This window comes from Natator depressus, chromosome 19 (assembly GCF_965152275.1).
Source record: "Natator depressus isolate rNatDep1 chromosome 19, rNatDep2.hap1, whole genome shotgun sequence".
In the NCBI taxonomy this organism is placed as follows: Eukaryota; Metazoa; Chordata; order Testudines; family Cheloniidae; genus Natator; species Natator depressus.
The window spans coordinates 12,586,761-12,612,603 of NC_134252.1; the positions used below are offsets into that span (position 1 = coordinate 12,586,761).

The 25,843-nt window shown below is 46.4% G+C and overlaps 1 protein-coding gene across 1 annotated transcript in view; it reads right to left on the bottom strand.

Moving 5' to 3' along the window:
- LOC141974550 (lethal(3)malignant brain tumor-like protein 4) overlaps nt 1–25,843 on the bottom strand; it is a 63,510-nt gene that overhangs the window by 14,635 nt on the left and 23,032 nt on the right. Inside the window, exons 12-18 of the mRNA XM_074934336.1 lie at nt 20,055–20,165; nt 18,594–18,708; nt 18,397–18,496; nt 16,771–16,935; nt 9,082–9,216; nt 8,597–8,658; nt 3,042–3,208 (exon numbers count right to left, since the gene is read on the bottom strand). Coding sequence (XP_074790437.1) covers nt 3,042–3,208; nt 8,597–8,658; nt 9,082–9,216; nt 16,771–16,935; nt 18,397–18,496; nt 18,594–18,708; nt 20,055–20,165 — 855 coding nt within the window. The remainder of the gene's footprint in view (nt 1–3,041; nt 3,209–8,596; nt 8,659–9,081; nt 9,217–16,770; nt 16,936–18,396; nt 18,497–18,593; nt 18,709–20,054; nt 20,166–25,843) is intronic.

Genomic DNA, 25,843 nt, shown 5'->3' on the forward strand with positions numbered 1-25,843 from the left:
TTCATTTCAGCTGCTCTCAAACCTTAGAGATTAAAATAAATTTTTCTTTAATGTGGGTTTTGTAAATTAAACAGATCTTTAGTTTCAGACTAAAGGAGAATTTTCAGAGTTCAGAGGCACCTGGCACTAATCACTGACCAACGACTGCCTGGCAGAAAGATGTTACGAGTCCAGCTTTTAAGGACAAGCTCTAGTTAGTGTCCAGTAAAACCTAGGAAGTCCTGCTGTCTTTACCTTCTTCACAGGCCCTTGTACATCCTGGTTCTCCATGTGCTTCTTTCATGGACATCTCATTGACTCCATGGGAATTCTGCAAGATTGGATCCTTTTACTGATATTTAGGACAAAATCTGATATGCCCTGTTGTAACAATTGAGGCCTAGTAGGCCTATTTTAATTGTTAGCCTAACTGGTGGAAAGTGGGTAAATGTTCATGAGGTGCCACAATGATATGTTATATAAAACTGTTTAGGCAAAGCTGCGAGAAGGCGGCAGACAGACGGCCTTCATTTAAACAGAAAGGATCCACTGACACCACTCCAAGGACTGTGTTAAAAGGAGCAGAAATCAATTAACCAAAATTTGAGTGTCAGAAATTAGGCTAATTGGTGGACAAAATAATGAGAGGCTGGGTTATTCCACCCACTATTTTTTTGGAGCTGTTAAAGACTTTTTGGGGTGGGGGTGGGGGGAACCAAAAGCAAAACATTTTTTACTATCGGTGCTGTTGCAGCAGAAGGATTGTTGCCGGGACTCTAGACCTCGATACTTCAGTGGGGAGGCCTGTTCATCATTACTGCACCAGCAAGGATCCCAACCTGATACATGTGACATCCTGACATATTTTCCCCTCCCTCATGTGCTCCCTTTCTGCCCGCCTCGCTCTCCCTCTAAGCTTTTCACCTGATCCTGAAATGAACTGTACTGCACCGAACCCACATGGTGAGATGAGCCAGCCCATCCAGCTCTGCTCAGCCTGAGAAGGGCCAGTGAAGGAGAGGGACCTGACCAGACCAGACCAACCAGACTTTGGTCCTGACTGGCATGCTGATCCAGGGTCCAGAACCACAGCTGTTATGACCAACCTTCTAGCCCAAAGTGTCTGTGACTGACCAGGCACCCTGTATCCTGAGGTCAACAAAAGCTGCATTTCCCCCATCTTCACTATCCTCTCTCTTCTCTCCCTTCTGTGTCTGTCTGTTTTGTCTAAAGAAGGAAAGCAACTATCATTCCCAATTCAGAATTAAACAGCAGAACTAACTTTATTTCCTCACCAAGAAGGACTGTTTAACTGAATAAGAGACTAACCAATATTCACTATCTCCAAAAAGGACTTTGAGAGGTTTTGATTAAGTTTCTTTTGCATAAATAATCAATTTCTGATTCAGTGCTCTTTACCTCGTTTTGATTCTTTTCCTTTTGTGTGGTTCAATCAATAAATGTCTAACCTTTGGCATGAATTTTATAGTGTTTGCCAGAGTAAGAAGCAGGCTGAACACCATTTAACATTGGACAGTGATTGGGTTATGTCAACACCTTTAACTCTTTGGGCCCATATATTCTATCAAAACGAATACAATAGCCCTTAGAAATTCTCTGGTGTTGCTATAATTGACCTCCTCCTCAAAATCCCTGGTGGTCACTGTCATAACATGTAGCAAAGACTGTAGCACAGACAAGCATAGTTTAGTGTATTCTGATTTTCAGTGCTCAGCATCTGTACTGCCCCTGCCTCACCAAGGACACATTTTTTGGCTTGTACCCCACTCTGCTCTTTTATGAAAGAAGCCTCAACATTTTGTCCAAAAGAAAAATAACATTCCACTTGTTCTATTTAAATTAGCAGTATCAGGTGTAACAATTCTTGCCCTCCCTGGTTTTGCTGGATGATCTACTGGAAAACTGAAGTAGAAGCTTTCTCAGCTCTGAAAAGCAGGACACAGGGATGGTGAATCTTCTACAGAGAGATTTTTCTCTTGAAAGTTGGTTGTGAATTGAATTCAAACAAGTTTTCACGAAACCAAAAGAGAGCCCGAGTTTTAAACAATCAGACTAAGTAACCCACCCTGTCATAACTGCTTAGGTTACAGTCTCTTGTGATGTCATAATTTCTCTAGTCTCCAGTCTTCTGACGAATCCTCCAGCATAAAGAGACAAGTTGAGATCTGATTTTCATAGTGTAAAAGGCAGGACGGAAAAAACACTTGTTTGAAAATCTATGAAGCCTCTCTATGGATCATAAAGAAGCAAAAAAAGTCAAACTTTATTTTTTCTTTGCAAGACTTTTTCACCTCACAACCCACATTACCACGGATTTCCTCCTGCATGAGTGGGCCAGCCATCACGCTCCAGGAGTCAAGTCTCTGACACTTCAGAGCTGGTGGTGCAATTCTAACCAATGCCCCAGGTATCCAAGCAAAGAGAGCTACTCAGCACACAGCAGCGACATGCTCTATCAGAGACCACCTAACTGCAGGGGACACATCTTATTTACAAGTACTGCATCTCGTAAGCTAGGACTGCAAAAATGTATCTCTGACCGCACAACTACTGCCTCTCAGAAATCATGTCATACTGTGGCTGGTTTGGTTCTGCATGTGAGACAGGCAGGGAGAGGAAAGAAGAAGGAATCTAAGCATGCACAGCACAATTTTACGATTATCTGCAATGTAAAGTGAGTCAGCAGCAGAGTCAGGGGAGGAAAAGACCGGAGGAAGCCAGCGTCTACTGTCAGCATTTTGTTTCAGGCCTGAGAACGAAAAGGGTCAGGAATAAGTGGCTGGAAAAAGATCCATAATCAGGGAAACACCACATGGTTTGACAGTAGGGGGTTAATACAAAATTTTTTCAGGGACTCAAAGTAAAAACTTTTGGCTGAGCCAGTTATTTCCCTGCATGAGCCATCACTGCAAAGTAAACAGAAACCACTGCCTATATAGGGGAGGAAAAAAGATGTCTTCCTATCAGCACTAGAGAAAAAAGGAATGACCTGAGATTCCATCAAGCAGAACAAGCAGAAAAGGCAGATGCACAGCACTCACCTCTTCCACGGTCCATTTGGCCACGCTCCTGGCAGTGAGGCCCGAAACCTCCGGCAGCAGCCTGCAGTGCTGCTCCCAGCAGAGATGGAGGCGGTGGGTCGGGCTGGAGGACAGGGAGGGCATGAAGACAGACTGATGGAGGGCCTGCTGCAGAGCAAATTCTGTGTCTGGAAACAGAAACAAGAGGAGTCAGAGTCAGTAGTCAGTCCTCAATTTGAAGCAATACCAAAAAAAAAAAAAAAAGTGTGTGTGTGGGTGGGTGGTAATACTTTGAAAGGGGAGAAAGGTGGGGCAGGAGCGCAGACTGCTATTCTATGGCACACTGCACTCTGAGCATGCCCCCACAGAGGGGAAGGAAAAAACCAAAAGCAAGGCTGCCAGGCTGGCGACGTGATCGTTAGCTGTTTCTAGGCAAAATGACGTCCTGCTGCTAACACAGACTATGTTTGCAGCGTTTTATTGACAAGGTGGAGGAGTTCTGGTAACAGCATCTTTGGCTGGAAATAAATGGCACAATTCCAGTTCACAGCCCGTAACCGGCTTGCTAACAGTGAGACGCATGCCAGATGATGGCCTGGACCAACTCCCTCCCCCCCAAGAGACTCCAAAGCCAGTAATGCTCCAGACACCAATATTTCTCTCCATTTGTCAAACGAGAGTGAGGCTTAAAAAAAAAAAAAAAAAAATCACTCCCCCATCTCTCCCCCAACCAAATGAGCTCACTTGATAAGTGCAGAGTCATGGTCCTAAAGGGATTTGTCTGGTTATACAATGGGAACTGACGCAAAGGATGGAACAACACAGAACATGTTCCTCTGGGTTATAATGGTTAATGTTTATTGTCCCCTCTCCTCCCCCCACCAATATAAAAGGGAAGCATTTCTAAACCTTGGAATACTTCATGTAAGATTATGGTCAAGGTTAATGGTGCCACCATGTGGCAACAAAGAATTATGCTTTGCTACTTTACTGGCAAAAAAATAAAACCGTATAGCAAAGATACAGCTTCCTCCCTTGTCATCCCTCCAGGGCCGCTGAAAAGTGCTGGGACGGCTCTTGTGATTAAAGTCCTGCAGACTTTATCCACAGAAGAGGTGCAGCTTGCCCCACATTGCCTGGCAATGTGCCTCACCCTTATTCTGGAGGGCCACTCATAGGGGTGAGAAGGAACTGCAGAGTCCATGGGCCATTTAGTTACAGTATTGGACTTTCTACTGAGATTACCAATTGGTGCTTATTGTGGTGGTGGTTGGTGATGTTCCTGTAGAAAACAGACTGAGGGTATGTCTACACTGCAGTCAGAGGGAGGCATACCCAAGCGAGCTTTGATCTAGCTAGCTCCAATAACAATAGCAATGAAGTTGGGCAGCACCAGCAGTACGGTGACCAGACAGCAAGTGTGAAAAATTGGAACAGGGGTGAGGGGGGGTAGTAGGAGCCTATAGAAGAAAAAGCCCCCCAAATCGGGACATCTGGTCACCCTAACCAGCAGCAGCACAGGCTACCGGCTCAAGTACATCTCAGAGCAGGGCTGTAGCTGCAGGTTACCCAGGGAGTTTGAGGAATCCCCCCTCCTTGGAGGATTATAAGAACAGGTTAGACAAACACCAACTAGGGTTACTCTAGGACAGTGTTCCCCAAAGGTGGGACGCCGCTTGTGCAGGGAAAGCCCCTGGCAGGCCGGGGCGGTTTGTTTACCTGCTGCGTCCGCAGGTTCAGCCGATCACAGCTCCCACTGGCTGCGGTTTGCTATGCCCGGCCAATGGGGGCTGCGGGAAGCGGCGGCCGGTATGTCCCTTGGCCTGTGCCGCTTCCCGCAGCCCCCATTGGCCTGCAGCGGCAAACCACGGCCAGTAGGAGCCTCGATCGGCCGAACCTGTGGACGCGGCAGGTAAACAAACCGGCCTGGCCCGCCAGGGGCTTTCCCTGAACAAGGGCGTCCCAAGTTTGGGAAACACTGGTCTAATATATTTAATCTGGCCTCACTGTGGGGGGATGGAGTAGATCAGCGGTTCTCAACCTTCCCCCCCCCCCAGCCCTCCACAACATGCTATAAAAATTCCACAGCCCACCTGTGCCACAACCACAGTTTTTCGGCATCTAAAAGCCAGGGCTGGCAATAGGGGGTAGCAAGCAGGGCCACAGGGAGCCCCACAAAGCTGTGTTGCTCAGGCTTCAGCTTCAGCCCTGGGTGGCGGGGCTCAGGGCCCAGGCTTCAGCACCGCACAGTGCAGCTTCGACTTTCTGTCCTGGGCTCCAGCAAGTCTAATGCCAGCCCTGCTTGGAGGACCCCCTGAAACCTACTCGGGGCTCCACAGGGGGCCCCAGACCCTGAACCACTGGACTAGATGACCTCTTGAGGACCCTTTCAGTCCTACATTTCCGTGATTCTATGAAATCCACTGGGGGGGTCGGGAGAAAGAAAATAAAATCACTAAAAGATGGAGCACCAGAAGAAAAGCTCCAATGGAAAAAAAACAAAGTTGCAAAGAAGAAAATGCAAGTTTCAAAGACCTACAGTATCCTCATCAGACCATGGGAAAGCAGCACAAGAAGTAGACCTTAGTCCAGCAGAGAGTCAATGCACTCTTCATTATTAGATACAGAAATCAAAAGGGGAAAGAGACAAAAACAAAGTCAGGTCAGGCAGTGATGAGAATCTCTCTCCATATATGAGAAAATACTGAAAGGAAAAAAAAATACCCCACAAGATAGAATATTCTACAGGAAGCAACCATCCCAAAATATAAAACAGGAGCTGGTTTATGCCCTTTTTGGGGTGTGGAGGGGAGAACTATAAACAGTCACAACTACCCTTCCCTCAAGGGACTGTGGGATAACTTCCAAAAAGAGACATAGTGAAAGCACTATATTTTGGATTATTTTAAAACTAGACAGGGCAAAGCAGAGGCTAGATTTAGGGAGAAATCCACCAGGGGGAGCACCAGTAGGTTTACCCCTTCTGCCCCCGCCATCTCTAACTTCCAGAACTGTAAGATGTCAAGCTATATATATATTTTAAAAAGTAGAAAATTACTTATTCAGAGTTTAAAACCCTCAAGCACTCAAGTGCTTGTAAAAGATTTACAAGGGAGGGTATGGAAATTCCTCTGATTTATTCACAATACTTTATTTTACTGACATCATTTTCCTGTTTGGTCACTATTTCTTACAGTGTTGTTCCATCATTGTTATTTCATGTGGCATGTTTGGTTCCCTTGTCTATTCTCTCCTTCAGTCCCCTCCATTCCTCTAATTTGGGTGGTTTTGCCCCAGTGTTAATCCTTCATACAATACCTTTCCTTTATCTTTGGAGCAGGGGAGGGTAAGGTAAATGTGTGTGTGTCAGTCTGCTAAAAAGTCTGCATGTGTATGTGAGGTGTTATAAATACCACTGAGGGATGGGGGTAATAACTAGGAATAATCAGAATTAAGATTTCTGTGTTTTAAGTGAACATTGTGGGAAAAATTCCTAACTGTGGTGTAGGGAGGTTATTTCACATTTAAAGAGGAAGTGGCAAAAGCCCCTCTGCCAGATGAGAAGCTGTTAATCTATGATTACTGATACATAATAATGGAATGAACATTGTAAGTGACTTGGTCAATGAGATATAACTGACGTGATCAGACTGTCCTGTGTGAATGTACTGATCTGACTAAGGCTTTGTCTACACTACCACTTTTGTTGGTAAAACTTTTGTTGGTCAGGTGTGTGAAACAACACACACACCTGACTGACATAAGTTTCACTGGCAAAAGTGCTGGTGAGGTCAGCACTATGTCGGTGGGAGAGGCTCTCCTGCTGACATATTGGGGGTGGTTTAAATATGCCAGCAGGAGAGCTCTCTCCTGCCGCTGGACACAACCCTTAATAGCAGGCTGTAGAAAGAGCAAAAAGAAAGCCACAACACAGATCTTGATAAGCAGCCTCAAGCACACACTTGGAAGACAATGGGCAAGCTATCAGCTTCAAGGACCTCGTAATCTGTCTCTAACACACAGCAAGCCTCGTTTTGGCCAAAGCTAGGAGGGTGGAGATCAAAAGAACACTAAACAGTTTAAAAAAAAAACCTTTTCAGCAGGAGAAGAGGGAGGGAGCTCAGACAGGGAGCCAAGCTGACAGAGAGAGAGGGGGAGAGAGAGAGAGGCTCTGTGGAAGAGCCCCAAGGGGAGTTGGTCCTACCTGGGTCCCCATGCCATGAGGAAAATGGTTAGATAAGGTGTCAGTCAGACATGCATACAGTCTGAAAAGCTTTTGTTCTAAATAAACAGTACTTTGCTTTAAAGAGACTGTGTGATCACTGTATTAACCAGTGTTATTGCTCCCTGAGGGAACAGAATGGCAGGGTCTGAGCTTAAGGCATAATGAGATAATCATTGTTAATACACAGGGCATTGCAATCCAGGGCCTGCTCTGAGAGAGTGAGAGAATTGTATGAATCCACCTGCAGCCAAGTGATGGTTGGAGGCCCAAGAAAAGATGAACTACACAAGACCAGGAGGGGCTGCAGGTTCAGTTTGCCTAGTGATTGTGGCAGCCGCACTGTTTTAAAGTCAGACAGGACAAAGCCCCGAATAAGATACTATCAGGCAGTGGTAGGTTAATGCATGACAGTAAATAACTCAATAGCGCTTTCCATCTCTGTTGTCTATGATTCTGTCTAAGCTGAGCCTAGCTGGAGCAGATGGATGTTCTCTAGAAGGCCAGAGCTGCTTCTGGCTGGCAGGGGTACATACGACTGACCACCAGGTAAAGAGAAGAAAAAGTAAGGCATCTGCCCCAGCTTGTGCCTGTTTAGCTATTGTTTACTGGAACCTTATTACAGTGTTAAATCCAGCTAAAAGCCAGGTCTGCGTGGTTATCTGAACTCATTTTTTATAGTAGATCTGTAAGTTAAACATGCAGTTTGCGGAAGTACAACCAGTAAGAACATTTTCTTTAAAAAGTGACCCACCACTTGCCAGAGGAAAAACTCCATATTCTCTCCCTTGCTCTGTTGTGGCCTCTCTTATTTTCTGAAAACTAGAACAATTTTAAAAGCCTTAAAAAAAAAATCATCAGGAGTGATTCAAAACTGCTACCATGTGATGACAGTCTGATGGGATCCATGGGAAAGCAGACGGTGACTCTTAGTCCAGCTTCCAGTGGACACATGTTTACCAAAAAGCCATCTCAGCAGACAGGTCAAGGAGTGAATGGGGAATGAACCCCCGCTCCCCCTTAGAAACGAGTTTCTCCATAAAAGGGATGAGGGTCCATCAGTGGGACAGTGTCAGAGGTCAGGCTGACTTGCCTTCCTGCTTCCTGGGCAGTAGCTGTGAAGAAGGGCGTAACTCTAGTGCATTAAATCTGATACCTCCAAGAGCCCTTAACATTTGCTTTAATACATTTGTGTGGGGAGGGGATGACTAGGACTGTAGCACACACTTGAGATAATTGCCTGCAGCTAAAATGCAGCATTCACCAGAGTGAAGTACTACAGATTCAAAAGCTGTGAAGTACCAAATGGTTTGATGGTTTCTTTACCTAAAACACACACACAAAATCAACCAACCTTTCCCTTCGTATTCCTGTTTCACTAGCTGGAGCTTTCTATAGGCATGCGAGCACCCAACCCTGAAAGCATAAATCAGTTATGTAAAGGTAACAAAACAAACAATAGAGACAAATTGTTTTTCTGCAATGAGTGTTAATGGGATTTTTTACAAGAACCAAGAACTTTCCTCCTTAGAACTGGCACTCACATCCCCTATTTCTCCCTCCACCCATCACCAGACATCTCTCATGGGTAAGTGCCATGCTGCTAAATTCACAGGTGGAGATGCAGATTTGGGTCCATGGCAGTCAAAGGAAAGAAATCCTCTCCCAAATGTGGGGAAATTTAAATTGGACCTCACTATCTCATTATACAACTGCAAACCTCTGGACAAACTGGCTGCTCCACAGAGCCACGGCTTCCCTTTCCCATGTCAGGTATAGCTGCTGTTGTGGGAAACTTACCCACTAGCGCACTGAAACATGCTGCAAAGTCTCACTTACTTTTTTGGTCTGGCGATGGTATCTGCAGATGATTCCTCTTCCATCAAATCCTTCTCTTGACTGTTTTCAGACTGCTCTGACAGACTGTGGACGCTGCTTCGACCCGATCTTTCACTATCTTGCATGGAAGATTTTCTAGAGAGACAATAATTGAAGCTAATTAACTCATACACTCCACTCCTCCAGGAATGCTGGATATTGTTTGACTTGTACGTGACAATAACTTCTAAGCACCACCTCATGTTTCAAACTTTCCACTCCCACCCACTGGTTAGTGATACACAGCACTTTTCTTAGCACTGACGCAGAGAGATGATGTGAGACAAATCATCCCTTGCTAGCCCAGGCTCTGATCTCAGCAGCAGTAAGGGACCATGGAAGCATTAGTTCTGGTGCATCAAGAGCTTTAAACCTTGATACCTTTGGATAATATTTAAATGAGTTTTCACGGCTAAGTTTGGTGCATAAACTGAGTTGCAGCAGATGTGCAAGACAAGGGAGAAGCAGTGGGGCACTGTAAGATTTGCACTAGGAAACACAAACCTCCCACGAGCAGGAAATGAATTGTTTAAAACAACAGTATATTACATTTCTGTACTGCCTGTTTTCCCACAAGGGTCCCACAGCTCTGTACAATCTTTCTACGTACAGCACCACTGAAACACAGCCAGCTGGGGAATGAGGCTGGCAACTGGGGACACAGAACAGTGCTGGGAGAGAAAGAGACATTTGGCCACATACATTGCAATGGAGGCAAACCCTCTTCCTACTAAACATGTCCAGGGATTTTTGACATCCACGCAAAGCAGACAGAATGTTAACATTTAATCAAAAAGACCCCCTCCCACCACACACACACACACACACACACACAATAAACAGCACAACTGAAGCAAACTGCTGAGATCTGCACTTCTGGCTCTAGGGCACGTCTACAGTACAAAGTTAAATTGATGTATGACAGCTTAAGTTGACCTAACTATGTAAGTGTACACACTACAATGTTCCTCCTGCCGCTGTAACTCGTTCGTTAAGCCGACCCAGTAAATCCACCTTGACGAGAGGCATGAGGCTTAGGTTGACGTAGTTCGGGTGACGTAGTGTCTGTATAGTCACTGTGGTACTTGCATCACTGAAATTGAGTGGGGTGGAGTGGGCTCTCAGCCCCTCACACTGTCTCATTCAAGTCAGTGCAAGTGTTCCTGGTGAGGATGCACACCACTGACAGAAAGAGGGCTGTGTGGACAGGAAAAACAACAGTAAGCCCTGGTCTACACTAGGACTTTAGGTCGAATTTAGCAGCGATGTAAACATGCACCCGTCCACACGATGAAGCCCTTTATTTCGACTTAAAGGGCTCTTAAAATCGATTTCCTTACTCCACCCATGACAAGTGGATTAGCACTTAAATCGGCCTTGCCGGGTCAAATTTGGGGTACTGTGGACACAATTTGACGGTATTGGCCTCCGGGAGCTATCCCAGAGTGCTCCATTGTGACCGCTCTGGACAGCACTCTCAACTCAGATGCACTGGCCAGGTAGACAGGAAAAGAACCGCGAACTTTTGAATCTCATTTCCTGTTTGGCCAGCGTGGCAAGCTGCAGGTGACCATGCAGAGCTCATCAGCAGAGGTGACCATGATGGAGTCCCAGAATTGCAAAAGAGCTCCAGCATGGACCGAACGGGAGGTACGGGATCTGATTGCTGTATGGGGAGAGGAATCCGTGCTATCAGAACTCCGTTCCAGTTTTCGAAATGCCAAAACCTTTGTCAAAATCTCCCAGGGCATGAAGGACAGAGGCCATAACAGGGACCTGAAGCAGTGCCGCGTGAAACTTAAGGAGCTGAGGCAAGCCTACCAGAAAACCAGAGAGGCGAATGGCTGCTCCGGGTCAGAGCCCCAAACATGCCGCTTCTATGATGAGCTGCATGCCATTTTAGGGGGTTCAGCCACCACTACCCCAGCCGTGTTGTTTGACTCCTTCAATGGAGATGGAGGCAACACGGAAGCAGGTTTTGGGGACGAAGAAGATGATGATGATGATGAGGAGGTTGTAGATAGCTCACAGCAAGCAAGCGGAGAAACCGCTTTTCCCAACAGCCAGGAACTGTTTCTCACCTTGGACCTGGAGCCAGTACCCCCTGAACCCACCCAAGGCTGCCTCCTGGACCCGGCAGGCAGAGAAGGGACCTCCGGTGAGTGTACCTTTTAAAATACTATACATGGTTTAAAAGCAAGCATGTGAAAGGATTACTTTGCCCTGGCATTCGCGGCTCTCCTGGATGTACTCCCAAAGCCTTTGCAAAAGGTTTCTGGGGAGGGCAGCCTTATTGTGTCCTCCATGGTAGGACACTTTACCACTCCAGGCCAGTAACACGTACTCGGGAATCATTGTACAACAAAGCATTGCAGTGTATGTTTGCTGGCGTTCAAACAACATCCGTTCTTTATCTCTCTGTGTTATCCTCAGGAGAGTGAGATATCATTCATGGTCACCTGGTTGAAATAGGGTGCTTTTCTTCAGGGGACACTCAGAGGTGCCCATTCCTGCTGGGCTGTTTGCCTGTGGCTGAAGAGAAATGTTCCCCGCTGGTAGCCACGGGGAGGGGGGAGGGTAGAGAGGGTAGCCACGCAGTGGGGGGAGGCAAAATGCGACCTTGTAACGAAAGCACATGTCCTGTGTATGTAATGTTAACAGCAAGGTTTACCCTGAAAGAGTGTAGCCACTGTTTTATAAAATGTGTCTTTTTAAATACTGCTGTCCCTTTTTTTTTCCTCCACCAGCTGCATGTGTTTCAATGATCACAGGATCTTCTTCTTCTCAGAGGCTAGTGAAGATTAGAAAGAAAAAAAACGCACTCGTGATGAAATGTTCTCTGAGCTCATGCTGTCCTCCCACACTGACAGAGCACAGACGAATGTGTGGAGGCAAATAATGTCAGAGTGCAGGAAAGCACAAAATGACCAGGAGGAGAGGTGGCGGGCTGAAGAGAGTAAGTGGTGGGCTGAAGACAGGGCTGAAGCTCTAATGTGGCGGCAGCATGATGAGAGGAGGCAGGATTCAATGTTGAGGCTGCTGGAGGATCAAACCAGTATGCTCCAGTGTATGGTTGAGCTGCAGCAAAGGCAGCTGGAGCACAGACCGCCACTACAGCCCCTGTGTAACCAACCGCCCTCCTCCCCAAGTTCCACAGCCTCCACACCCAGACGCCCAAGAATGCGGTGGGGGGACCTCCGGCCAACCAGCCACTCCACCACAGAGGATTGCTCAAACAACAGAAGGCTGGCATTCAATAAATTTTAAAGTTGTAAACTTTTAAAATGCTGTGTGGCTTTTTCCTTCCCACCTCCACCACCCCTCCTGGGCTACCTTGGTAGTCATCCTCCTATTTGTGTCATGAATGAATAAAGAATGCATGAATGTGAAGCAACAATGACTTTATTGCCTCTGCAAGCGGTGATCGAAGGGAGGAGGGGAGGGTGGTTAGCTTACAGGGAAGTAGAGTGAACCAAGGGGTTTCATCAAGGAGAAACAAACAGAACTTTCACACCGTAGCCTGGCCAGTCATGGAACTGGTTTTCAAAGCTTCTCTGATGCGTACTGCACCCTCCTGTGCTCTTCTAACCGCCCTGGTGTCTGGCTGCGCGTAACCAGCAGCCAGGCGATTTGCCTCAACCTCCCACCCCGCCATAAACATCTCCCCCTTACTCTCACAGATATTGTGGAGCACACAGCAAGCAGTAATAACAGTGGGAATATTGGTTTCGCTGAGGTCTAAGCGAGTCAGTAAACTGCGCCAGCGCGCCTTTAAACATCCAAATGCACATTCTACCACCATTCTGCACTTGCTCAGCCTGTAGTTGAACAGCTCCTGACTACTGTCCAGGCTGCCTGTGTACGGCTTCATGAGCCATGGCATTAAGGGGTAGGCTGGGTCCCCCAGGATAACTATAGGCATTTCAACGTCCCCAACAGTTATTTTCTGGTCTAGGAATAAAGTCCCTTCCTGCAGCTTTTGAAACAGACCAGAGTTCCTGAAGATGCGAGCGTCATGTACCTTTCCCGGCCATCCCACGTTGATGTTGGTGAAACGTCCCTAGTGATCCACCAGAGCTTGCAGCACTATTGAAAAGTACCCCTTGCGGTTTATGTACTCGCCGGCTTGGTGCTCCAGTGCCAAGATAGGGATATGGGTTCCGTCTATGGCCCCACCACAGTTAGGGAATCCCATTGCAGCAAAGCCATCCACTATGACCTGCACATTTCCCAGGGTCACTACCCTGGATATCAGCAGATCTTTGATTGCGTGGGCTACTTGCATCACAGCAGCCCCCACAGTAGATTTGCCCACTCCAAATTGATTCCCAACTGACCGGTAGCTGTCTGGCGTTGCAAGTTTCCACAGGGCTATCACCACTCGCTTCTCAACTGTGAGGGCTGCTCTCATCTTGGTATTCATGCGCTTCAGGGCAGGGGAAAGCAAGTCACAAAATTCCATGAAAGTGCCCTTACGCATGCGAAAGTTTCGCAACCACTGGGAATCCCAGACCTGCAACACTATGCGGTCCCACCAGTCTGTGCTTGTTTCCCGAGCCCAGAATCAGCGTTCCACAGCATGAACCTGCCCCATTAGCACCATGATGCATGCATTGGCAGGGCCCATGCTTTCAGAGAAATCTGTGTCCATGTCCTGATCACTCACGTGACCGCGCTGACGTCGCCTCCTCACCCGGTATCGCTCTGCCAGGTTCTGGTGCTGCATATACTGCTGGATAATGCGTGTGGTGTTTAATGTGCTCCTAATTGCCAAAGTGAGCTGAGCGGCCTTGGGATAGCGTCCGCACAGAAAAAAGGCGCGGAACAATTGTCTGCCGTTGCTCTGACGGAGGGAGGGGCGACTGACGATATGGCTTACAGGGTTGGCTTACAGGGAATTAAAATCAACAAAGGGGGTGGCTTTACATCAATGAGTATTTCAGGCAGGACTTCACGGAGGGTTCCAATAAGAAATGGTGCACCTAAGTAATTGTTCTTATTGGAACAAACAGGTTGGTCTGGCCTCTGATTGATACATGGCTAGATTTACCTCGCTGCACCTTCTCTGTGAGTGACTGCAGTGTGACCTAGAGGAATGAGTCCCCTAGACGGGGGGGGGAGCAAATGAGTACAAAACAAATCTGGTCTATTTCTTGTTTTGATCCACTCCATCTATCTTTTACATCTTTGGCTGGCAGCAGACGGTGCAGAAGGACTGCTAGCAATCTGTATCGCCTGCCTACTCACCATAAGATGGTTCAATAGGACTGACTGCAGGACTAAAGAGAATGACCTGGTCAAGTCACTCCTTTAGTCCCTGCGCCCATGTCTGCCCAGGCGCTCCTGGCCGATGTGGCCAGGAGCACCTCGGACATGATGATGACGGCTACCAGTCGTACTGTACCGTCTGCTGCCACAAGGCAATGGGTTGATGCTGCTGTGTAGCAATGCAGTACCACGTCTGCCAGCACCCAGGAGACATACGGTGACAGTTACCTGAGCGGGCTCCATGCTTGCCGTGGTACGGTGTCTGCACAGGTAACTCAGGAAAAAAGGCGCGAAACGATTGTCTGCCCTTGCTTTCACAGAGGGAGGGAGGGAACGGGGGCCTGACGATATGTACCCAGAACCACCCGCGACAGTGTTTTAGCCCCATCAGGCATTGGGATCTCAACCCAGAATTCCAATGGGCAGCGGAGACTGCGGGAACTGTGGGATAGCTACCCACAGTGCAACGCTCCGGAAGTCGACTCTAGCCTCGGTACTGTGGAAGCACTCCGCCGAGGTAATGCACTTAATGCACTTAGAGCATTTTCTGTGGGGACACACACACTCGAATATATAAAACCGATTTCTAAAAAACTGACTTCTATAAATTCGACCTAATTTCGTAGTGTAGACATACCCTAAGTCAGCTGTAAGTGCAGTAGCTGTAAGTCAACCTAACACAGGTTGACTTAACTGTGTAGTGTAGACATGGCCTAGGCAATTAACCCCTTAGTTCCCAGTCTAACCAGTAATGTGTTTCGGTTGACTTTTGCAGCCACAGGGTTGATACACAGATTTTCCTGAATGATACTCAACTCCCACAGCAACTGCATTCATAGAGCACCATCATAAAGGCTCCCAAAGCACTTCATGATGCTATGAAGTCATTTCTCCTGCACCTGAAATGCAGCCACCTCCACGGTGGAACACTGCAGTGGTTTAACAGCACACAGCAACCCTGCTTGAGCGTTTCAGGACAAGAAGTAAAGAAAAAGCCTATATCCAGTTGAAAGGGCAAGGGAAATATTTATAGCAACAGAATAGACTGTAATTTCCTTACTGGAATTTGACCAGGGCAACAGGATAAAGGAGGAAAAAAACCTATTTAGAGCATGTAAACAGTGTATAAGTACAGTGTCCCATATTGGGATTGTGCAAGACAAGGGTTAGTGGTACTGTGACAAGACACCTGCTTCACCTCGCAGAACTCAGCATTCCCCGCTCTGGTGGTGGAGGCCTGGAGTAAATCAGTCCCGCTCACAGGCGCCAACTCCATGGGTGCTCCGGGGCTGGAGCACCCAAGGGGAAAAATTAGTGGATGCTCTGCACCCACCAGCAGCCAAGCTCCCCTCCCCCTCCGAGCACGCCGCATCCCTGCTCCTCCACCTACCTCCCAGCGCTTCCCACCTGGCCACCGCCAAACAGCTGTTTGGCAGCGTTAGCATACTCCGGGAGTGGGGGGAGGAGCGGGAACATGGCATGCTCAGGGAAGGAGGTGGGGAAGTGGCGGGGCCAGGGCGGGGATTTGGGGAAGGAGTTGGACTATTGGCAGGGAAGGGGGGAAATTGGGGCAGGGACTTTGGGGAAGGGGTTGGAATGGGGGCGGGGACGGGGTGAGGAAAGATGGAGCAGGGCCAGGGCCAGAGCAGGGATTGAGCACCCATGTGAAAGAGGGGAAGTCGGCACCTATGGTCTCGCTCCAGACAGCTTTTACTCCTCATTCCGGTATTTACTCTTCAGTATTTACAAGGTGAGTCTCAGGGTAGGTCCCAGGAGTGCTTTTCAGCCAAACAAAAAGAAACAAATTCATAACACAAAAAGGGAATCTCTCTCCCTGCCTCCTCTTGGGAGTGTTGTTTTGTTATGTTGGCCTCTGGTTGCCAGCCCTTCCCCAAACAGTCATTAGGGGGGTTGCTTCCTCTGTAGGGAGGAGAGCAGCCTTCCATCCAGGAGAAGTCTTTTCTCATTGTTGCAGCTTGTCTCCCATCTCTCCTTACTCTCTTACCAGAAAAGGGTTTTTTTAAAGGTCATAGGCAGCCCTTAATCGGACTCAGGTGTCCCTAATTGACCTGAGGTAACTTCATTTCAGCTCATGGAGAAAAGGGCCTTTAATGTTCTAGGGCTGATACATCTGCCTTCCACCAATGGCAGAATGTATAAGGCAATGGATTTCTAAGTCAGAGATTGTGGGTTCAAGTCCCATCTGGGGTGCAAAACTACCACTGTCTGGTGGCTCCCGCTCTTTGTCCCAGGTATAAAGAGGAGAGATGAATCCAATGCTTTAACTGCTATCCTGTTAACTCCCATCTTTCAGTCTTGTGAGATAATGCAGACCCTGGGTATCAGCAGAGCTCTGGTCAACAACAGTAAAGCCAGCCTCACCTGGACTGTGGAGAGTCCTCCTGTGGGTCTATGAATGGAGCAGGAGTCTCTGGTCTCTTGGGTTTCTGGACACTGTTGCTGGGTGAAGGCCTCTCCCCACTGAGGCGATCCTGTAATGAGCTTTCTCTGTTGAGGTTTACTTCGGAATACGGGCAGCCAACTAACCTGTGTTGAAAACAAAGACAACCTCATCTAGCCCTTCCATGCCCACCCTGCCCAAATCAGGGATGCATGCACCAACAAGCCCAGAAGAGTGCAGCAATTTGGGGGATAGGGCAAGGGAAAGCATGTGGGCAGAAGACCCCTGAGGAGCAGACAGTCTGTTTAGCAGCTGCATGCCAGACATGTACAACTGGCAGTATGGGTATGCTAGGGGGCATGGAAGAGGAAAGGTAGACCAGAGGAGGACCTGCCAAGGAGGTTCTGCTCCGAGTTGCACAGGTGACTTCAATGGGCTGACACCAATGTAAATGAGAGCAGAATCTGGCCCAAAGCAGAGGTCAGTGATGAACAACTAGACTAAAGGAGAGTTTTGAGGAAGGATTTGAAAGAGGAGAGTAAAGCTGCATGGTGCACAGGGTCAAGAGAGGGTGTTTCAGGCACAGAGCAGCACAAACCCAGGCACCGGATATCTTGTGGGAGGAGGAGACAAAGGGAGCATCAAGGTGAGCTGATCTGACAAGCAAAGTGAAACTGCAATGTCTAAAGTACAAAAGAGTGAATTTCCTAACAAGAAAAATGATGAGTGAAAGTACAGGGTAAGCCCTCCAATGGCAGTCCCTCTTCACTATGGTGTATGCCCACTCCACTGCTCTGTTGGGAACAGTTTTACAAATATTAATAAATTAAGGCTCAAAACTTCTCTAGAATCTACGTATTCTTAGACCAATTTTAGAGATAGAGAAACTAAGCTATAGAATGCCAGTGACAGAGCCAAGATCAGAAACCATGATCACATGATTCCCAGTGCTGGGCTCTATCTGCTAGACAACACTGACTCCTTAACAATAGCTATTCTCCATTAACCTCCTGGCCTGTGCAGAAATTCATATGACATTCTAACGCAATATTTTGCACCTCTATTCTATCTGAGAATTTTAGAGCACTTTACACCACATAAAAGCTAGGTATTATTATTATAGACAATAAGTATCTAATCCTTGCAACCCTTACGTGAGGTAGGCAAGTATGATTCCATTTTACAGAGGGAGAAAATTAAGACAACAGAGAGTTTGATTCCTCCAAGCTCCCCCGGAAGTCAGCAGCAGAGCAAAACACTAACAACTACACCATGCTCCCTCTCCCTTAAATCTTGTGTGTTGCTTTCAGGGATGTTATTTTATAAAAAGGAACAACGTTAATGGCAGTAGGTGGTAGAAATCCTCGTCCCACTGAAATACAATCTAGTTTCTGATACCAATAGTGCAAGCTGAACTGATAGTCAAGCAGTCCATTTAGACACAAGAGGGAGCTGCAATCAAAGATATGACATTATCTACAGAATAGCAAGACCCATGCAGTGCAAGCGGATATAGTTGTACTGTTCCCATGGACAATAAGAGTCAGGCAGCTAAAATGCTTGTGTCAAGCTTTCAAAATTATCCCTTACAGCCCAGGTGCACGTACGTATAATGTGTTCCATATCGGGGTCCCCTGACATGACCAATACCCTGGCAGCCGGGGGTAGGACACCCCTGCCCTGCTACTTCCATCATATCAGCAGCACCTAGTAATGAAAATAGTTAAACAATATATTTTTTGCACTTGAAGATTAGGCAAGAGAAGAAAAATGTAACGTAATGGCATGACATCAACCACCTCACCTAATGGGTGCTGCAGGGTGTGTCCGGTTTTTGCACACCAGCCCACAGGGTGAATGTCAAAGCTGTCTGCGTCGACCCAGAAATCATAGCTGTGGTCCCAACCATCAAAATGTATCTAAAAGGGACGCCAAACAAGTACAGACCACACCAGCAGTGAGGGAGAGAGTTAAGGTTAGGACTCAGCTTTCATTCTAGCCTCTTCCCTGGCTCTTTTAACTTGCTCAACTTTTCATAAAAATTTCCTTTGGAGTGGCAACTTTCCATGCTGTATGTCACACAATCCTCCCTCTGACCTGGTCAATGTAACTACTGTTTTCCTGAGCTCTACATCTGTAGTTACAAAGAACAAAGATTCTGGTGACAGTCAAATGTTAGGGCCCTCAACAAAGCACGGGACACGGGGCTATTTAGTCACATCTTATCTTTGGGCTTAATATTTGCAAGCTCAATTGCTTATTTAATTGGTTTGCATTCTAGGAATCCAAAAATGTGGCACAACTGGTTATAGAAAATGAGTTAGTACAGTTTTTGCACTGAATAACTAGAACTTTTTGTTCGCAGTGTTGGCGTAGCCATGTTGGCCTCAGGATATTAGAGAGACAAGATGGGTTAGGTAATATCTATTATGGGGCCAACTTCTGTTGGTGAAAGAGACGAGCTTTTAAGCTACACAGAGCTCTTCTCCAGGTCTAGGAAAGGTACTCAGAGCTTGTCTACACTGACAGCGTTGCAGCAGCACAACTGTACCAGTGGAGCTGCAGTAAGGCGCTGTTGTGGGAGCACTCCCGCGGCAGCGCTTTGAAGTGCGAGAGAGGTCCACGAGGCGATTAGCTCCCAGCGCTTTACACTAGCGCTTTAAAGCACTCTGACTTACTGCGCTCAGGGGGGTGATTTTTCACATCCCTGAGCCAGCAAGTTAGAGCGCTATAAAATGTAAGTGTAGCCAAGCCCTTAGTGAAGACACTACCTATGCCAACAGGAGGCATAGGTACTCTACCTCCCCGAGAGGCAGTAGTGATGTCAACAGGAGAAGTCCTCCCATCACCACATAAACCTGGGCTCGCCTTGACTATGGGTTCCCCTCCCAGTTCCCTGTTAAGGAATGCTCAGAAGTTGCCGATGTACTTCTCATTAGTAGTATATCAATGTTCCATTCATTCACATAGATCATGCAGAAATTGCTCAGGGGAAGGCAAAACCATTTCTGCAAATGTCATTCCAAAATAAATTAAATTAAACTAGTACCTGACAATAGTAAGCAGTAACACGATGACTCACATGGGACAAACAAGCAAAACATCATTTCTAGACTGGACAGCTTTGCTTTCCAGATCTGTTATCTGTAGGGTGTTCCTGCCTTTTGTCATTTCCATAACAAGGAGGAGCCAATCTACACACATTCTGCACCTCAAATCTGTATTCCTGGGCAGAAAGGCACTGTGCTTTCCTTGAAAGGCATACCTTGATACGATGGTCCTCCTTCTCAGCTATTGTTGCCACTCTTATTAACATGGGATTTCTCCTGTCCACAGCCTCTAGCTTTGTGTTAACCTGGAACCCATGGGCTGGACGCTGTAAGAGAAGATTGTAAGTGGAATTGTGAAAAGTCCATAATTTCAAGTCATATAGTACTCGTTATCTTTTCTGGATAAATAGGTAAGTTCCTCCACATACCACAAACAATCCTTTGTAACTTTGGGCCCCACTCCTTGATGCCACTGACTACTTTTGAAACCAAAATCAGGATTTCCTGATGGGTTATGTTGGCAATTTGCTAGCAGCCAAAGGCCACAAATGGGACAATCTGAGCAACACAGAGGAGCTTTTTGCACTCCATACTGGTGGCAGATTTTACTTCCCTCTTAAAGATTAAAAAAAATTTAGAATTCTCAGGGTAACCTTGACACCATAGGTTTAAAGATGCAGGGCTATTAACCACCCTATGTCTGCAATCAGAACTCCTACTGGGATCCAGAGTATGATCCATCCACCTCCTCAGGTATTTTAGAAGGACACTGGACAGCTAACTACTATGTAACTGAGTTAAATGCAGCCTAGGATGGTAGTGACTGAAAGACACCATCATCTGACAGCTCTCTTCCATAATTTAGATGATGTGATTTGGCAGATCTCATTTCAGTCACTTGTGGACATGTGTTCACATCACATAAACCCCTGTCAAAATTGGCAACAAACGGTCCTACTGCTGGTAGTCTCAGCATAGGCCATTAATTTAATGTGCATGGAAACCCTACTACCATTTCATCCAAGATAGTCCCTCCACCTCAGGGTTGACATACACTACATGCAGCATGGGGGAAGATGGCCCTGCTGTTACCAGTGCTGTTCCTTTTCTGCAGATAAACAGCGAGAGCAAGTATCCCATGCTGTCAATCTGGCACCTTTCACCAGCAAGAAAATCAACTAACGTTTTTAAGATTTCTAGATAATGTAGCCTCCTTGGCTTCAGGATGCAGCAACCTCTAGTTAACCCTTTGGATACTACACAAAGTCATATCCTCTCTCCATAGCAACTGGAGGCAGGCCAGATCTTTCCTCTGACCCTGGGCTTAGAACAATTGCCAAAGCTGAAAAATACTACCTGTAAGAAACATTTACAAGTGCTATTCAATTCAAACCATTTGCAGCAGAGCCGGGACATGACATCCTGGAAGAACACCCTATTCCTTTTCAAACTATTTAACAAGCAAACAACAGTCAGAAAAAAACCCTGGGCAAAATACAATCCTCTGAGGGAGGATCAGACTGACTGACATGGAGGGTCCTCAAATGAAAATTCATAGGTAAGAGAATTTTCCCTTTCTCTGTCCCCTCCATGTCAGAAAGCCTTCACAGTAAAATGTAGAAAACAGTAAATCAGCCCTATGGTGGGAGGAAGGATTCAGCTTACACATGTAGAATTGAAAAGGAACTTAAGGGCTACAGGGGCATCCTGTCCTGTAACATCCTTCTACCAAACACTGCACCAGCGGGGGTGAGAATGTTGACTCTACATTATCTGATAAACTGTTTGAGAATGACAAACCTCCTCAGAAGATGATGTGTGTGATCTCTCCACCGACAAAAACCACTGCTCTTTTCACAGACTGCATAGTCACAAGAGGAGTTGTACCTGAGGCTTTGAATACCTTTGCTGTATTTATTTTATTCACATCTAATATGCATTTCTACTTCCTTAGGATGTTTGGATTCAACCAGAAGGGCAACATACCACTTCCTATTATGCGAGGCAGACTTTAGTAATTTTGGGGATGTGGAGCTGGTTAGTTCACTGATGTACCATGTTTGATAGAGTGTGTAACCGCACTTTCATTGACAGCAAGCTCCAAAATCCCCTTGGGCGAAGAGGTAAGATACTTTCAGCGAGAAAAGGAAGAGACCTACCAGCTACGAAGCTGAGAGGTGGCTTTATTAGGACTTGTAGCCCACAGATCAAGATCATCGCAGGGATCTGCACATTGCAAGAGGACTGATAAGAGCAGTGTCCTCCGATGTGTGTTATGTGACTGCACTGAGATTATCATGGGTTTCTTACAGTGTGCAATACGCCTGCAGTCTTTGACTTGTCTTTCCAAAAATTGCTGGTCTTGAGCCCCCTGGTAAAGTCATCTTGTAAAACGAAGAGTGTTCTTTGTTTTAGCTGACTTTGCTCTGATGTGTCCATTGTAACCAACATCTAAACCTCAAAGGACACAGAAAAAATTACTGAATTTCCTTCAAAACAGGAGGGTATTTATCAGTTTCTTAGAACAAGTGACTGAAGGTATATCTTCTCACTTTCCTAGTTGATGGGCTAGGTAGCATTGGATTTTGATTCAGGATAAGTCCCTGTTGAAGAAAGAGAGAGAGTGTGTGTGTGTTTTGAGAGGAGGTTGCAGTTACATCTAACTCAGGTTTGAGAACCAAGACCTGAAGGTAATTATAATCACAATCTTCTTTACCATCTTTACTTTCAGTGGCTGAAGGGGGAAGGCATAAGGGAGGGTCTTTCAGCACACATCTGAGATAAGAGGACCACGGCCTCTACTTTTGAGTACTACTCTCTTCCTCTTGTAGCACCTCTTTTGGTTTTCCCACTGAACTTGGATGCAAACAGGTTCCTCAACAGGCTGCCCACCTGGCCTGGGATGCACTACAAGGTGAGCTGATCGAGACAGCATTCCCTCAGTTCTGAGAGTATCTTGCTGAGCTGACTGACCCTGACTTTCCTTCTTGGCATTGAACCTGAGGAAAAGAGAGCTTCTGCCCAGGACAGGAACAAGGTTACTTCTCTAAGGAGAGCTGAAGGTTTTCTGCATTCTTAGCAGTTATATACACACTGGATTTCTGAAGAATCATCTGCTGTAAATGGAGGAGTGTCTGATGGCCCAAAGCATGAGACAGGCTATACTCCATGACTCCTCCTTGGACCACACTCTCCCTCAAGTCATATAGGAGTCCAGATGTGTTCCCACTACATGGGATCTGATATCTAAACTGAGCAGGGGTGGCCAAACTGAGCCTGAGAAGGGAATTTACCAATGTACATTGCCAAAGAGCCACAGTAATACGTCAGCAACCCCCCCATCAGCTCCCCGCTGCTGCCAGCACTTCCCACCCACCGGCAGCCTCGCCAATCAACACCTCCCCTTCCCTCCCGATCAGCTGTTTCGTGGCATGCAGGAGGCCGGGGCGGGATGGGGAGGAAGAGGAGCAAGGGCACTGCAGGCTTAGGGGAGGGGGAGCAAAGGGGTGGAGTGGGGGCAGGGCCTCTGGCAAAGCCAGGGGTTGAGCAGTGAGCACCCTCCGGCACATTGGAAAGTTGGCGCCTGTAACTCCAGCCCCGGAGTCGGTGCCTAGACAAGGAGCCGCATATTAACTTCTGAAGAGCCGCATGTGGCTCCGGAGCCCCAGGTTGGCCACCCCAATACTGAGGATCAGCTTCTCCGGACCCAACAGGAGGTAGCTGTTAAATATAAGAATGAATTTACCTAGAAAGCAATTACATGAATTTGAAGAAATTTGGACCAAGTCTCTGGCTATATTTGGATAAAAAATGTTCAGATGGCTCGAAGAAAGCCAGTCCTCCATTCTTCCTACCTCCTCTTCTTTCCTTCCCCCACCCCTTCTTCCTATTCACGTATGTTTTCTCCTGTTTTATTACTGTTGCTCTCCTCCTAACATGTTATGTCTATGTAGTATTGCCTGGTCTTGCATCCTTGACAAGCTCCTAACTCTGCATAATTCTACTGGAGATCCCATAAAGCATGTGGTATTTGAAACATATACAAGCTGCAGGTCATTTACCTTTTTGTACTTTGCATTGTCTGGTTCTTTACGGAAATCAATACAGAATTAATCACACACAAAAAATGAATTCATCAAGAGATGCCAGTCCTGGATCTGGACCAAGATCTTTATATACTCATTTGCTGCAACTGCTGGCTGGAAGCAAAGCAAGAATTGTGCCAGGTCTCCACACGCGAGCCGTACTAGCCCAGGAGATGAGTCAGATTTTAATCTCAGCAGATGTGTGCTAATGTTGGACAAATCAGACACTATCTTTTCCCATCTCTCTTCTGAAATAAAGAATGCCTGTGACAATAACTTATATGCTAGAGTTTTATGAGGACTGTAATTGGCCCTTCCACTTGTTTGCTCAAAGCCATGCTTCTGAAGGCTTTTGGCAATGGCTGCTGGACCCTGCATAATATGATGAGAAGGTCATCGGACAAGGGTAGGCACATATTCCTTTCATTTGAAGGGGGGGATGACATTGGCATTCGTGAATTCCTGTGTAGAAGTTACAACTCTGCTTCTATTGCAGCAGGAAACTAAAGTATCGCTGGGTGACTCGCCTCAATTGTATCTCCAGGAGGATTATTTTCATATTCTAAAACTTTGGGAAGACAATGACATAATGATGGATTTCAGTATTTCCACCTGGAATATTGATCTCCTTATGGAATTGTTGAGAGAACTGAGATATAAAAGAGGTTGCAGGCCATTGTTTCTCTTTGAATCACAAAGAATCTTGCCCCCTTTCCAAAATCTCTCTTTCTCCCTGGAACTGGTTCTATTGTTCCAACGTTTAGGAGATGGATTATTGCACCCTTAGTCTTCTGATGCTGTGAAGGGTCTTTTGATAGCGTTTTATTTTAATTAACTTTGTGGAAAACATGAACTTGTCCCTGGGACGAGTGACTTCTATTGAGCATCCTTCCCTGATTGCCTCAAGTATCCATTTTCTGAGGGCCCATCTTGAAGCAAGCCTCATAAAAGGGGGGAGTAGTTCAGACTTGAGAAACCCCAAAACAAGAGAAGCTTTTGGGACTGGATGGTTTGGAATCCCACCCAGGGTCTTCCAACAGCAATGGCCTCTTCCTCATGTGTAATCTCTATGCTAGGACCTGAAGGAGCAGTGACTTCAAAGGTTTCAGAGTAGCAGCTGTGTTAGTCTGTATCCGTAAAAAGAAAAGAGTACTTGTGGCACCTTAGAGACTAACAAATTTATTAGAGCATAAGCTTTCGTGAGCTACAGCTTATGCTCTAATAAATTTGTTAGTCTCTAAGGTGCCACAAGTACTCCTTTTCTTTTGACTTCAAAGGGAACACTTGTTGGGATAAGATAGTTTGAAGTTTCTCTCACTGGAAAGAGGGAGAGATTTATTCTCTTGTCTAAAGCTGCAGTGGCTGCTTTGTCTCCACACTCCCCAAAGAGTTTACCAATAAACTATTTCAAGTGAAGCCACAGTTACCTCTGGGACACAACTCTGGAAGTTTTGAATGTACTGCAAATTTAGCCAGCTGAAGCATCAATGCTGAAAAAGCCACTAGGGAAATCTAGCTTTAAGTAGATTTTATTTAGTGGTTTTTCCAGGGCTTTTTTGCCCACTCACAATGACTACCCAGTTGAGCACAGACCTCCACGATAAAAAACTTCAGCCAATAACCTCAGGACTGAGGCTGCTGTATCCAAGTTTAGTCTGAGTGATGATCTTATTCTCTTGTCCGTGTGTTTGGCAGGAATACTCCCTTGGCTGGTATGATTATGCCCATTACTAAGGAGGCTGCAGCAGGCTTAACTTTAGACAGAGTAATGAAGACCTTTTAATCGTTAGGTACAAATAAGTCTTGAAAGTGAATTCCCACTCCACCTTCATCAGACCCTCATAAACCAGGTGAGGAAGAATTACACAGCTCCTGGTCAACTGTGCCAGGTTTTTTTTGTTTTTTTTTTTTGCTATTTC